Here is a 16,032-nt window from a genome sequence, read left to right as displayed (position 1 = left end):
AAATAAATAAGTAAATAAATAAAATAAACATTAAAAACCAAGTTGGCGGGCCACTGGCTACAGGAGAAAAGAAGCCCTCCAGGGAGCAAAGATGTAAGCAGGAAAGAGAGCTTTCTTTAACACAAAATCCAAGCCAAAGCATGGTTTCAGAAGAGTGAAGCAATGGGTTTAGCAGTGATTTTCAATCTTTTTTATCTCATGGCACACATAAACTAATTATTAAAATTCTGCTAAAGGCATCACTAAAATATTTTGTATTTTTTGCCAACCTGACACCCCCCCCCCACAAAAATAGGTATAATTTTGACTTATTCACACCAGATGGCTTTTGTTGTATCAGCTGTTGTCATTTTAAAATTTGACATGCTAAGAAAAAAAGAGATCAGTGGCCCTGACTAAATAGTCAGTTATTGCATGTTGAAAAATAATCCTCCTCCCCTGCCATGGACATGGGCTTTATTTGTGGGCTACTGGGGGAAGAGAGGGAGGAGCTAGGGATGGTGGATTTATAGGGGAAGGGGCTTTTCAACTTGCTTTTTAATTAGTGCATGTTGCCTGGAGGTTGAGTGAGAACAGCTGTATAAGTGAGAGGAGAGGAAAAGGGAAGATCATGGAATGGACACTTTCCTTAGGGAAGGAGGCCTGAACCCGGATATGGAGACTGGGGGGGTGGGTAGGGAAGGCACCCTTCGTATACTGAGACTCAACCAAGGTCACTGCTCGATGCCAGCTTCCCCTACGCCCCTGCCCTATCCCAGCTCCGGGCCCAGATGCCTGCCCTGCTAGCTCCCTCACTTCTTATGGAGAGGAGGGTATGAAGATATGGGGAATGGTGGCACTCTTTCTGCCTCTGGGTCCCTTGCCTAAGAGAATTGCTCATTCAGCCTGCCCTGAAGTTCCAGCCAGAGTCAGGAGGTCAGGAAGCCAAGGTGCAGGCAGAGGAACAATTGTGCCCTTCACCACCCCTCCTGACACTGTTCCTCCCTGGCCATGCACATGAGGTTGCAACACTTGGCTCGATTCTTGTATATCTCGCCTCTGTTCCTGTCCCACAGTCTGGCCTTTCTGCCAGCTGAGCAGACTGCTGCAGTCCCAGGTGTGAGTCCTTACATGGAAGACATCCCTGACATGCGCTCAGAGGACTGGAAAGAGCACTCAATGTAGGACACGGTCCCCACCTGCTTGGCAAGCACAGTGCCCTGCTCATGTGTAACAGAGATAAGCCACTGATTGGGCAGCTTCCTCAGTGTGGTCAGGTCAGTCCACACGTCCAGCTTACAGCCAACCAGCACAACCTTGGCACTGGGGCAAAATTCCTGAGTCTCCTTGTCACTTCTTGAGAACACTGTCCAGTGTTTCTGGTTGGCTGTGGAAGCAGATGAGCGCCGCGTCTGAATCAGGAGAAGCCAGGGCCAGACAATATCACAGTAAGAGGAACCTGAAGTATCCCACAAGTTGATCTCAATGCGCACCTGTCTATCTCAAAACTCACAGTGTAGTTCTCAAACATGGTGGGGACATAACTCCCAGGGTAGGTGTCCTTGGCAAACACCCGAAGGAGCGCCGTCTTGCCACACTCCCCAAATCCCCCAACATGATGGTGCAGCAGCAGGTCTGCCCCAACATGGTCCAGAGCCGTACCTGGCACAGCTCCACCTCCCAGGCCTCACTGCAGACACCGGCATCTCCACATCTCTAGGACTATGCTAAGCCTCCACCCAGACTACTGCGCCCCCTGCTGCATCCCCACCCCCTTAAAATTTCTCGGGACACACTGATTTGCCATGGCAACTGATTTTCTGTCAGCAATTCTCCTCTCTTCATGGACCTAAAGGTGGAGTTGCAAAGGAAGAGAAATAGATCATAAGCCTAATTGCCTTCATTGTGAAAATGGAGACAATGGTCATTCTTCTCATTCTTCCTGGAATGGGGAGGCAATTTTAGGAATAAACTCTTTTAACATGCAGAGAATGGCCTCCCTTCTAGTCCAAGGACCTCAATACACATATATGCAAGATATCACTATTTATAAATCTAATCAAAGAAGATGTTAAAAGTTCTTGTTAGTCTGGCCAACGTGGCTCAGCAGTTGAACATCGACCTATGAACCAGGTCACGGTTTGATTCCTGGTCAGGGCACATGCCCGAGTTGCAGGCTCGATCCCTAGTGGGGGGTGTGCAAGAGACAGCCAATCAATGATTCTCTCTCATCATTGATGTTTCTCTCTCTCTTTCCCTCTCCCTTCCTCTCTGAAATCAATAAGAATTTGAAGAAAAAAAAAAAGTTCTTGTTAATGCCCACTTTTAAACCAACCTGCTCTTTAAAGCCAGACTGATGGCTCTAGCAATCTCTATGAAGCCTCTTCTGTGCTCTGAAAGGGGGGAAGAAACTTCTCTCATTTACCACTTCCAGGCCAAGAGAAATTATTTTGGCTCAGGCTTTCAGTGGGGGTCTGAGTGTGATGGAGTAAATTAAAGAATGACTCAGCAGAATGGGAATAGATATTAGGTCACACTGTGTGCTGGGATGGAAACTCCCTGGGACTGGCAAGCATCAACACAAGAAAATAAGTGCAACTGGGACAGAAACCTCCATATAACAAGACAGACGGAGAGAGCTTCTCACCAGGAGGAAACCGCCGTAAGGACCGCCTGACATCCAGCAGCACTTGTTGGTAGTCCTTGCTCATCTGTCGTAGGTTTTTCCCTATTGGAGGAAAAGCAACATGTCATTGTAGGAATGTCTGAGAAGCCAGATCAGGAACAAAATATTGTGGTATTACACCAAAGGCCAGGAGGACGTACTCCTGCATTTTCCTGAAAAGAACATGACTCAAAATACAACAATTGGAGATAGGTTTAGTTCCAAACATGCAGTCTTGTGACCTAAGAGGAATGACCTCATTGTCCAGGAGGTAACAGAGTTAGGTGGAAAAGCTGCAGAGAAGTCAGGAGGCCAGGGGCCTCCTGTGGCATCGCTGGGGAACTGCTCTGGATTTCAAAGTCCACATCTATAAAAATGGCATTGTTCCCTTCGATAATATACTTCTCAGGTTACTGTAAGGATCAAATCAGATCATAAATGTGGAAACCATAGACCACTGAAAAAACTCTAACATCTGTAAAGTCTAGGAAGCACTGAGCTGTTCAGAAAGAAGTATTAAGATAAACGCCTATAAAGGAGAACCTAACTTCCCTTGACCCTGAAATTCTAAAGCTAACACACTGCAAATAGGACATTGTATTTCTGTCCAGGTGATAAGCCCAATACAGTGTGAATGTAAGGAGGCGGTCTCTAGCTGTTATATATATACTAGAGGCCGGGTGCACCAAAATTTGTGCACTGGCGGGGGGGGGGGGGGGCGTCCCTCAGCCCCACTTGTGCCCTCTCACAGTCTGGGACCCCTCGGGAGATAACAACCTGCTGGCTTAGGCCTGCTCCCGGGTGGCAGAGGGCAGGCCCAATCCCTAGGTGCCTGACCCTGGTCGGGCTCAGAGCAGGGCCGATTGGGGAGTTGGGGCGCCGCCCTCTGTCATGCACAAAGCAGGGCACATCAGGAGGTTGCGATACCACCCCCAGTCACGCTCAGGGTAGGGCCGACTGGGGGGTTGGGGCGCCGCCCCGTCACACTCAAGGCAGGGTCGATGGGGAGGTTGCGGCGCCACCCCGTCACACACAGAGCAGGGCTGATCAGGGGGTTGTGGTGCCACCCCTGTCACATACAGAGCCGGCCGATCAGGGGGTTGGGACGCTGCCCCGTCATGCACAGAGCAGGGCCAATCAGGAGGTTGTGATGCCACCCTCAGTCACACTCAGGGTAGGGCCAATTGGGGGGTTGGGGTGCCGCCCCCTGTCACACTCAAGGCATGGTCGATGGGGAGGTTGGGGCGCCGCCCCGTCACCCACAGAGCAGGGCCGATCAGGGGGTTGGGGCACTCCCCCCTGTCACACTCAGGGCAGGGCCCATGGGGAGGTTGCGGCTCTACCCTGTCACACACAGAGCAGGGCCCATGAGGGGGTTGGGGGACCGCACCCTGTCACACACAGAGCAGGGCCGATCAGGGGGTTGGGGAGCTCCCCCCTATCAGGCACAGAGCAGGGCTGATCAGAGGGTTGGGGTGCCTTCCCCTGTCACAAACAGAGCAGGGCGGATAGGGAGGTTGTGGCCCCGCCCCCTGTCACACACAGAGCGGCAGGGTGATCAGGGGGTTTGGGCGCTGCCCCGTCACGCTGCTCCAGAGGCCAGGAGGCCTCGCGGCTCCGCTGATCCCAGTGCTGGGAGACATATTACTCTTTTACTATATAGGATAGAGGCCTGGTGCACGGGTGGGGGCCGGCTGGTTTGCCCTGAAGGGTATCCTGGATCAGGGTGGGGGTCCCGCTTGGGTGCCTGGCCAGCCTGGATGAGGCGATGATGCCTGTTTGCATCTGGTCACACCCCCTTCAGGGTGAGGGGCTGAGGGCCGTTTTCAGGCTGGCAGGTGACTGAAGCTCCCAACCACTCCTTTTTTCCTTTTTTTTTTTTTTTTTAATTCTTGGATTTATGGCTGTCACTGGAGCTGAGAGCCAGCTTTAGCTGTGAGACCTTGCTGCTGAAAGTAGGTTTCTGGCTTTGTTTACTTTCTGTATTTGAAACTTTGTTGCGACTCCAGCTCTGAGATCCTGGCTGACTGAAAACAGGTTTCTGGGGTTTTGTTTAGCTTCTATATTTGTAACAATGTTTCTTAGCAGCTCAGAGCCCAGCAGTGGCAGGCGGGGAACGTTGGAGTCCTCAGTCACTGAAGCAAGCAAGCCTCCTGTTCGTGTCAGTAGCCTGGCTGCCGGCCGCCATCTTGGCTGGCAGTTAATTTGCATATCGCCCTGATTAGCCAATGGGAAGGGTAGCGGACGTACGGCTAATTACCATGTTTCTCTTTTATTAGATAGGATAACAAGTGCACATTTCCCTCAACCCAAACTGAGTGTTGTGTAACAAGTCTACATTTCCTTCACCAAAAGCTAACAGAGGAGCCTGTGCAAAACTTCCCCACACAAACTTCATCTTATAAAGATCGGGGAAATCTGAAATCTGATAGAACACCATCTCAGGATTCAGAATGCGAACATGGTAATGCCTTTCTCTTCCAACAAAAGGCTTACTGCTCTGAGGCAGCCAGCTTCAAAGATTAAACAAGTGGCAACTTAACACCTACTCGGCTGCCCTATGACACTGTGAACTTTTACTGGCAGAGGCTGTTTTAATTGTCTCCAGTATCTGGCACACAACAGGAGCACAACTAGTATCTGCCAAATGAGTGAAAGAATCCCCAAGAACCGGACTTTTGCCATACATAGCAATAAAGCAATAAATGTTTGTTGAGTGAATGACAAAATGGGTTCATTGTTCTGTAGTACTTTTATCAGTATTCTACACTATATTCCAAGGAACTCCTTTTACCACACAGGCCTTGCAGATTAGTTAAAGTTATAGCTTTTCACAGAAATACAGAATTTTAGAATCCAAAATGAGCATGATATTTCCCAATAAAAATTCTTTTGTGTTTTTTTTTTAAATGTATTTTTATTGATTTCAGAGAGGAAGGGAGAGTGAGAGATAGAAACATTAATGATGAGAGAGAATCACTGAACGGCTGTCTCCTACATACCCCCTACTGGGGATTGAGTCAGCAACCTGGGCATGTGCCCTTGACCAGAATCGAACCCGGGAGCCTTCACTCTGTAGGCTGACGCTCTACCCACTGAGCCAAACCAGCTAGGGCTTTTGTGTTTTTTAAAAAAAAGATATTATTGCCGAAACCGGTTTGGCTCAGTGGATAGAGCTTCGGCCTGCGGACTGAAAGGTCCCAGGTTCAAATCCGGTCAAGGGCATGTACATGGGTTGCGGGCATATCCCCAGTGGGAGATGTGCAGGAGGCAGCTGGTCGATGTTTCTCTCTCATCGATGTTTCTAACTCTCTATCTCTCTCCCTTTCTCTCTGTAAAAAAATCAATAAAATATATTAAAAAAAAAAAGATATTATTTTTCCCCATAGCCTGTTTCTCAAAAATGTAGTCCATGTACATCAGAATTAGGTGGAGTGCTTATTAAAATACAAATTCCTACAACCCATCTCTAAGTAAATATGGACTGAAATATGCATTTTTTAAAAGATACGTTAGTTTTTGTTGTTACTATTAATCCTCACCTGAGGAATTTTTTCCATTGATTTTTAAGGAGAGTGGGAGAGAAAGGGAAAGACAGAGAGAAACATCAATGTGAGAAAAACACATCAATTGGTTGCTTCCTGCACAAACTCCAACTAGGGCTCAGGCCAGGGAGGAGCCTATAACCAAGGTACATGCCCTTGATCGGAATCGAATCCGGGACCCTTTGGTCCACAGGCCAATGCTCTATCCACTGAACCAAACCAGCTAGGGATGTTTTAATCCAGTGGTTCTCAACCTTCTGGTCCTTTTAAATACAGTTCCTCATGTTGTGACCAAAGCATAAAATTATTTTCGTTGCTACTTCATAACTGTAATGTTGCTACTGTTATGAATCGTAATGTAAATATCTGATATGCACAACTGTCTTAGGCGACCCCTGTGAAAGGGTCGTTCGACCACCAAAGGGGTGGCGACCCACAGGTTGAGAACCGCTGTTTTAATTGATTTCAGAGAGAGAAAGGGAGAGGGAGAGAGGGATAGAAACATCAATGAGAATCATTGATTGGCTGCTTCCTGCACGACCCCTACTGGGGATTGAGCCCAAAATCTGGGCATGTGCCCTGACCAGGAATTGAGCCTGATCTCCTGGTTCTTGGGTCAAAACTCAACCACAGAAGCACAGGGGCTGGGTTGAAATATACGTTTTTAATAAACTTCTCTACCTAGCCAATAAAAGCTCATTCCATTTTTGAATAAAATTCTACTTATTAGTTTGGCCTTATTTTCAGAGTTCGGCCAATCATATTCTCAATGCTTTAGATTTACTCATCTACTCTTGGTTTGACATTTGCATAAAAATCAAAGATTCTGAAATTCTTTTTTCCTTGCCTCCTAAATAAGCTCCCCTCACAGTACTCCCCATCTTACCTGATATAGGAGGTGGGTCATTGATGTTGACATTGAGGAGCTTGGGCCACACTTTTCGTCTCATCTCATCAGTTAGGAGCCCTCCCTCGCTAATAGCCATGCGTCTAAGGGCAGCCACATCAGTGGGATCGCTGTTCAGAGCCTGGTATATCTTTGCCACTTTCTTTTTCCTTTTGGCGTTAAAGCCTGCAAAAACAAACACACACACACACACTCAGGGGTTGGAGGGGCATTAAGGCACATATTCAGCTTGTGTACATTTTCTACTCAGGGCTCAACCTCCTTATCTGGTCTGAGGTACAGGTAGGTATATTTAAAGCCAACCTACAGATATTTAATTAGCACATTATGTACAAAACACTAAGGAGGTATGCCATGTAAGTGATCAGTAAGAAATTATAATTATAATAAATGTTCAGTAAATTCAGGCATACCTAACTGTTACTGTTAATGTTTTCCTAATAGAATGCCTGTTCTTTCTTAATATATATCTCTTAATATTTTTCCTGTTGTTTATAGAGGAAAAATGTATATACATGCCACCAAAATTCAGTAATATATTTTAAAACAAAACCACAAAAATTCCTAGTTACTGATAAAATATCGAAATCACAAAAATATTTTCAAAATCAGAATGTCAAAGGGTATACTTGGGTCTCCAGTGTGGGTGGTAAGAGAGGCATGATGCTACACACAAAACAACTGTTTTTTAAAAACCATATTAATTACTGTGATCTGGAAGTTATGTTTTAAGCATCTTACATCCTTATGTGATAGTTTGTTATTTATACATAGGCATTTTACTGTGTTTAATTGTCTTTTTAGGAAATTGGTTGAGAATTTTTGGTCAATGTTAACCATGTTATAAATATTCTACTTAAAGTAATGGAGTAATAGGCTTTTAGAGTTTTCAGGCAGAATGTCTAATTTCAAGAACAGCAAACACAACAAAAGTTAAACAAGACACCATAAAAGAGATGCCACAAAGAAATGCACTGTAATTGCCCCTTGCCCCCCCACCCCCCAAAAAAAGGAATGTGTAGACACCAAGAGCTCAGAGAATGTTGTGAGTCAGACTAAACTGAGAAAGCATCAGCAAAGAGTATAATTTCCAAAGGAAAAGGCGGGCCCTGGCCACGTAGCTCAGTTGTTTAGAGCACTATCCTATACACTGAAACGTTGTAGGTTCAACTTCGGGTTAGGTCACATACCCAGGTTGTGGGTTCTATCCCCAGTCAGGCGCTTGCAGGAGGCAGCTGATTGACGTTTCTCTCTCTCTCCCTTCCTCTCTAAAACCAATAAAAGCATGTTTTCAGGTGAGAACTTAAAAAAATATATAATAAAGTTAACATACTTTAAAAAACAGGAAAAGGAGGATTTCAAGAGGCTGGGAAGAGAGGCACAGAGGAGAAAAAGCTTGGAGACAGGAAACACAAGGCCCCTTCCTTTAACAGTAAACAGATCACTGAAAATATTTATGTAGCATATATTAGGTGTAAGGCACTGGAGTAATACAAGGGGGAGATAAACTCTAGAAAGTAGGCGAGGCTTTAGAGAGGGTTAATGGCAGGGAGATTAGGTTCAGAAGGGACACTTTCTTCCTCGATAATTTTCTATTCTGAGTCAACAGTCTACAAACTGTTTCCATGACAAAGCTCCACATTATTAACACAAATGAAAGCTGGTACCTAAGGATCATGGTTACCTACCTATGAGAGCTGTGACATAAATTAACTGCCTTAGAGTCACATGCAATTGCAGGTGCAGACAGGAAAATATTACAGGTCATTTTTCACCTACGTAAACCTGTTCTCCTGTCTAGAATGTTCTTTTCCCTGGTAACCTACTAGAGTGATCATCTCTTTCAGGTTTGAGAGATTCCTGGCTCACACCTATAATTATGGCATAACTGTTCATAGCAAATCCCTCCTGCTATCTGTACTTTCAAAAATGTCCCAGCTTGGATGCTAAATTAAAGGGTTACTCTATCTAGAAATCATAAAAAATTATGTCCCAATTTCCTCTGTCAGTATGGCACCTAACTAGTTAAATGTTTATTTACAAGGTGCTTCATGCTCTTGGCTTAAATGTATCCATCCATTTGTCCATCTATCCACTTGTCCATTAGTCCATACACTTATCAGCCTATCATTTAATGAACATCTATTTATAGTAAGCACTGTACTAAGGATAAAGATTAATTTGACTCCTTCCCAGCACTTGAGAGGCTCACAGTAGGGAAGGGTACAAACAATTATTATACATGATATAACAGAATTATGAAACTCCTGAGGAAAGAATGACTACTTCTCATGCAATCAGGAAAGGCTTTGCCAAGAATATATCTGGTATCTTCTTAAAGAAAACTGCACGTGGAAGAGTGGTTGAAGGGAGAGGAGTGTGTGCAAAGACCTTTTTACATGAAAGACACATCATGTCCAGAAAACACAGAGATAATTCTGAGGCTGAAGTATTGGTAAAAGAAGAGGACAGAGGCTTGAAGGACTGCAAAAAATGTAGCTTATGGAAGAGTGTGGGCCGGATTTATCCTACACTCAGGAAAGACAGGGTCGAGGGACCATCCTTTGGAAGAGAAGGCTGTATGTTTTCAAAGAGGGACCATAGATAAACAAGACACAGAAAAGACTTTTTAAAAAAATATATATATTTTTTATTGATTTCAGAGAGGAAGGGAGAGGGAGAGAGAAACAGAAACATCAATGATGAGAGAGAATCACTGATCAGCTGCCTCCTGCATACCCTTCGATGAGGATGGAGCCCACAACCCGGGCATGTGTCCCCAATTGGAATCGAACCTGCGGCCCTTGAGTCCACAGGCCAACACTCTGCCCACTGAGTCAAACCAGTGAGGGTGAGAAGACTTTTTATTTAAAAATATGAGAAGGAACTGAATTAATTTCCAACAAAGAATATAAAGTACAAAATAGCCTGTAATTTTTTTTTTTTTACTTAGAGTTTCCTTGTATTTTCTACACATCACAAATTAAGAACAATTAAATGGTAATATGAATACTGTTCGAGATAAACTGACTTTAGAAATCTTGTTAACCTACTTACAAAGAGTGTGGAAAAATTTCCTTTGTTTGTTTAGACATATAGTCACCCTGCCCCTCTTTCCAAGTAAGCTATTCATTCAGCAATCTGGGGGAAAGGAAAATCCTTGCTTGTGTCTTGAAGGAAATAACACTGTTTGCAATCACCTGGATTTCTATTAGGTTTGCGTAAGTAATCTGCCAGAATTTTTACTATTTCTAGACCCAAACCACAGCTCCTGTACTTAGTTTTCTCAACACAGTTCAATTCCATTTTTAATCCTGCATTACAAAATTTACTACTACCTTCTGGTTTTTGGTGCTCGGTGGGAACACAGTGTGTACAGAATAGAATAAAAAGCTAGCTTAGCTATTGTTCCTTTGGAAACACTGGCCTATAATAAATGACATAATTTTGCCCATGCTAGTGTTAAGAATATGCTTACTGCACAACTCTAAACACAGTCATGTGCTAATTAACAACGGGGATACGTTCTGAGAAATGTGTTGTTAGGCAATTTCGTTGTTGTGTGAGCATCACAGAGGGCACTTACACAAACCTAGACGGTAGACTTTGTATATGCAGTCCATCAATGACTGAAACTCTTATGCAGCAAATGACTGTAGAGATGTAGATTCTTTGGCCTTTTTCTAAAGCTACTGGTACTTCCCAGAGTAGGATGCTGCTAAAATGTGGGGTCTGTTCAGGCCCCAATATCACCTTCCTCAATCCCACAGCTGAGTGATTAAGTATTAATGGCACTTAATCTAAGGAAAGCACTCCTAAGTGCGCGCCCACCCCACAACCATTTATTGCACCTAATGAATAAACTCTCATTGTGACATAAAAAGGGAAGAGAAAACAGGAAACTCACGTAAGCTAGAAATGTATAAATTATAGAATGATAAGGTCCACTGCTAGATTACACAAAGAGGGAAAAAAAGGTTAGCAGAGTCTCAACTGAAACTAATTTACATGTATCCTCTTCATCTCAGAGAAAAATTACAGAACTATTCTTGGGATGCTCAGGAAAATAAAAAAATTAATGCCTACTACCTCCTTTAAGATACGTTTTATATATGGATTTTGGGGTGGGACACGCACGTCCTGACTCCAGAATGCGCATAATGGACTTGGGATAAAAGTCCACATTTCATCAGGAAGTAGTACATATGTAATCCCAATTCCCGAATCCTTTCTTCTCCAGTTCCTTTTTGCACCCTTAATAAGAGAGATGTATTACATATTCCAAAGTTGAGACTTTCCAAATTCCTTTACAGTAAGAGATCTTGGCTACGATAACCACTACAGAATGAAATGATTATTCTACAATTGGCTGCAAAATATAAGGCACTACTATATATAAATCCTTGATGCCTGAAAAGCAATTCATTCAACACAGGAAAAAATGATAAGAGGTACTACTTGGCCTGCTCTCTAATAAGGGCACTGAAGCAGCGGTTCTTAACAGTTCAGATAAAAGATGGATGAGCCTGTTATTGTTTCAAATATTTCCCAACTCTGGCTACAGAACCCAGGTGAAGATTCCTGCCTCCTCAGAGCAACAGGTTACCTCCAAAAACACCTGGCTTGGGAACTGGACATATAGGGAAAGGACAAGGACTGAAGATGAACACTAGCTATGATTCCTCTGAAGTTTTTCCATATCAGCAAAATACACATTAATGGCTTACATCAGGTAAAAGGTCTACATACTTAATAACGGAATCTTATGTGAGAGTACAAAATTCCATACTTATTTGGTTTAAGCTTGCACATCAAGAAAGCTTTGCAGTCTTTAGAGGTTAAACTCAAACTAAGCAATGTTAGCCTTAATCAAACAATGAAAGAACCAATCAGAGAGAGAGGGAGAGAGAGATCCATCCCCTCAGACAGACATTGCCCTGCCCCTCCTTGAACTCCTGATGTTGACATTGAAAATTAACTTAAGCCCTAGCCCTGTGGTCGGCAAACTGCGGCTCTCGAGCCACATGCGCTCTTTGGCCCCTTGAGTGTGGCTCTTCCATAAAATACCACAGAATACCACGTACAGTGCAATTGAAACTTCGTGGCCCATGCGCAGAAGTCGGTATTTTGTGGAAGAGCCACACTCAAGGGGCCAAAGAGCCGCCCGCATGTGGCTCGCGAGCTGCAGTTTGCCGAGCTGCAGTTTGCCGAGCCGCAGTTTGCCGACCACTGCCCTAGCCAGTTTCGCTCAGTGGACAGAGCGTCGGCCTGCAGACTGAAAGGTCCCAGGTTCAATTCCAGTCAAGGGCACATGCCTGGGTTGCAGGCTTGATCCCCAGTAGGGGGCATGCAGGAGGCAGCGGATGAATGATTCTCTCTCATCATTGATGTTTCTTTCTCTCTCCCTCTCTGAAATTAATTAAAAACAAAAAAAGAAAATTAACTTAAAATTTTATGCTTGAACTTCATATCTGTACTGGAGAAAGACAGTGGGAGAAGAAAACCTTACCTTTTTCTGAGTAAGGTTCCTATTAAAATCTAAATATAACATAGTAGCCTTTGTTTTTGGAGGCCCTATTTAGTTTCAACAATACCAGAGTTAGCAGAGATTCATTACTGAAACATAAAAACAAGTGTGCATTAAGAAAGACTTCTTTACCTCAACAATGCAGAAAAATATTCTAGAGCGTAAACCATGAACTCTACAAACGAGAGCTTCCAGTGTTAAAAACTATCAATTCTCCAATATGATTAAAACCACAACGAAAACAAAAAGGAAAAAAAACCACGAAACAAAACAAAATAAAAATACTCTGATTTCCAAGTTCTTCCCATGCATCCAGAGAAATAAAATGAAGGAAACTGGGAGGTAGTCTCTCAAAACAAATGCACTACAACAGGTCATAAGACCTGTACCACTTGGGGCACGGACTATTATGCCATGGAGACAGATGTCACACACCATCAAAGGGTTACAAGGCCAAAGGGCCCAGGGAAGTAATATGATGAGTGAGCTCCACTTCCATCCGGGACTAGAGTAGGAGAAAAGGGGGACGACAGAAAACGAGCCCAGAGAAACAAGACGTGGATACTAGGTGCTTCATCATAATATGTGGGTTGAATATGTCAACTGGTTCTACTATGGCTGCCACCAAAAAGTGGGAAAGCTATTTTCCCCAGAGGAAAAAGAGATTATTCTACTTGGTACAGAATAAACATGACTACTTTTAACAGTCCGATCTTAATATGTCAAACATATTTGAAAACAATGCACAATGAACCCATGATTTCACAGAAATAATGGCTTAGGGTGAAACAGTATAAAAATAGAAAATAGCTTTTTACACAATTAAAGAACATTAAGACAGGTGGGACAGGCTTGAGACATACAGTCGATGAGTGTCTGCCAGGAACCGTGGAGACTGGGGAGTGGGCTTTCTCCTTGGAATATTAATGTTCTGGAATTAGACAGTGGGGATGATCGCACAACCCTGTGAAAGTGCTAAGAACCACTGAACGGTGCACTTTAAAAGGACTGGATATTATGGCAATGAAAAGAATTCTGTGTCCACTCACACCACGGAAGTCAAGGCGGCGATCGCTGAGGTCTGAGCACCTGCCCTACAACCAGGGAGGTGGCAGGAGTCTGTGGACGTGGCCGGACAGCTTCGGGCCGGGCGGAGGCGAGCCCAGTTCTCAGACCCGATTCCCCCGTTCAGATGCGCCGGGGCCGAGTCCCGCCGCCCTCCCCACAGGGGATGCGGCTCTGCCACCATGGCTCCTCTGGTCCCCGCGCCCGTGGGCCCCTATACTAAGCTCTCCTTCCCTTCGGCCTTTTCCTCCCCGCCGTCCCGACTCCGGCCCGGCCCGGCCCTCGGCTTTGGGCGCACCCAGGTGGCCCGTCGAGCGCCGCTGGCGCCGGGACCCGCTCCGCCGACAGCTGTCCCCGTCGCCTTGGGTCGCCCCTGTCCCTCGGGCTGTCCTCGCAGGCCACCCCTCGACGCCCCGGCCGGCTTCCGTACCTGCCGTCTCCGCGCCGTCGTCCCAGTGACTGGAGGTGGGGACGTCGCCCTGAGCACTTGGGGAGGCCATGTCCCGGGGGCCCGGGCACGGGCCCGAGCCCCGGCTGGTGGCGGAGCCGAGAGAAAACGCGCCCGCACTTCCCGGCAGGCCCGGCTCGGTAGCCCGCTGCGCGCAGGCGCCTCGGCATCTGCGCACGGGCCCCGCCCCCGTACCGGCACGTGACCGTTCGCGACGCCAGCACGAGCGCCCGCCTCCCGGGCGGGCAGGCGCACAGGCGCTCTGAGCCGAGAGCGCGGGGAGCGCCCTGGAGAGCTCCGCCAGAAGTATATAGAGCAAGTGCGTCCGGACCAGATTTTGTCATTTATTTTGCTTTTCTTATTTGTAAAGTGATGTTGATAATAATGAGAGTACTAACTCAGTTATTGGGAAAGTGCTGAGAATACTACCATGCATATAGTACTTACTTCACAATGAAAAGCTCGTGTTTTTGCTTACAAGGATCTTACCTTCTATCTCACCCACACACACACTCCTGTCATCATACCTGGCGACTTCAGGCCTTGATCAGAACCATGTTATGTGGTTCCACAGGCTGTTCACTGCACAGCGCCAGGAGGCGCCTTTCACAGACGATTATGTGACCAGTGTCCCCCTTGGAGCTGCACAAACCTGGCCACTCATCCAAGATGAACATGTCTTATCAGATCTTTGACCACTTTCTCATCTCCAATGACAGTGCTTTCTCTCCAATTGGCCACGCATTCCCTCGGTCACACCCCTATTGTCGAGGCCAGAAACTGCCACACACCTCAAGTTCCCTGGATTCTGGTTGCGGGGTGACCCCTACCAAACAGCTGTTATTCTCTCCAGACACCCAGCCCCCTGGGTTTACTCCTGGCCTCCCTTGCTTTCATGTTCAATTCAAATTCCATGGTCTATCTACCATTACAAGTCATTTTTAAAAAGGTCCTCTGGGTAGGTTTCACAAGCAGGAACGATTACTTTGAGGTTAACTTGATTTTTAAAATGAATATTCAATTTATTAAAATTAGAAATCCCCAAATCGAGTTTTCTTAATTTCAACAAACATATTTTACAATTCCATTCATAAGTCTAGTCATTTTAACAATCACATCATTGGTCCCATTAATAAACTTGATTAAATTCCTTTTGAAGATTTGACATTGCACTTATAAATTTAATAATTCACTTTTCTTTTTAAGTATCACAATTTTCTAACAAAGCCTTTTGGGATTTTATGTAATTCTTGTGAATGAAATAAACTTATATGTTAAGTCATGAGTTCTTTTAAATGTATCAATACAAATTTAATAAGACTTCGACTTAAAATCACAAGTCAAATCTATTATTCAAATACTAGGGGCCCGGTGCACGAAATTCGTGCACTGTGTGTGTGTGTGTGTGTGTGTGTGTGTGTGTGCACGCGCGCGTGCGGGGGAGTGTCCCTCAGCCCAGCCTGCCCCCTCTCACATACTGGGAGCCCTCAGGCGTTGACCCCCATCACTCTCCAATCGCAGGATTGGCCCCTTGCCCAGGCCTGATGCCTCTGACAGAGGTGTCAGGCCTGGGCAGGGAACCCTCATTTCTCCCCATCACTGGTTCTGCCCCCAGCCCAGGCCTGATGCCTCGGACAGAGGCGTAGACCCCCATCACCCTCCAATCGCCTGATCGGCCCCTTGCCCAGGCCTGACGCCTCCGCCAGAGGTGTCAGGCTTGGACAGGGGACCCCCATCTCCCCCCGATCACTGGCTCTGGCCCCCACCCAGGCCTGAAGCCTCTGACCCAGGAATCATGCCTGGGCAGGGGACCCCCATCTCCCTCTGATCGCTTGCTCCACCCCCCGCCCAAGCCTGACGCCTCTGACCCAGGCTTCAGGCCTGAACAAGGGGACC

General features: G+C 45.7%; 1 protein-coding gene across 7 annotated transcripts in view; it reads right to left on the bottom strand.

Annotated features, from left to right (window-relative positions):
* TBC1D20 (TBC1 domain family member 20) overlaps window positions 1-14,295 on the bottom strand; it is a 35,201-nt gene extending 20,906 nt beyond the window's left edge. Inside the window, exons 1-3 of one of the 7 annotated variants that reach the window (XM_059705798.1) lie at window positions 14,119-14,295; window positions 7,076-7,261; window positions 2,591-2,707 (exon numbers count right to left, since the gene is read on the bottom strand). In XM_059705798.1, the coding sequence (XP_059561781.1) occupies window positions 2,591-2,707; window positions 7,076-7,261; window positions 14,119-14,188 (373 nt within the window). In that variant the 5' untranslated portion in view covers window positions 14,189-14,295. Of the gene's footprint in view, window positions 1-1,775; window positions 1,829-2,590; window positions 2,708-7,075; window positions 7,262-13,672; window positions 14,099-14,118 lie in introns of those variants that run through there. The other 6 variants (XM_059705799.1, XM_059705800.1, XM_059705802.1 and 3 more) reach the window with 6 other exon arrangements.
* Window positions 14,296-16,032: the final 1,737 nt, after the last annotated feature.

Source organism: Myotis daubentonii, chromosome 8 (genome assembly GCF_963259705.1).
Source record: "Myotis daubentonii chromosome 8, mMyoDau2.1, whole genome shotgun sequence".
Classification (NCBI taxonomy): Eukaryota; Metazoa; Chordata; class Mammalia; order Chiroptera; family Vespertilionidae; genus Myotis; species Myotis daubentonii.
This window is presented reverse-complemented; position numbering and strand designations above follow the sequence as displayed.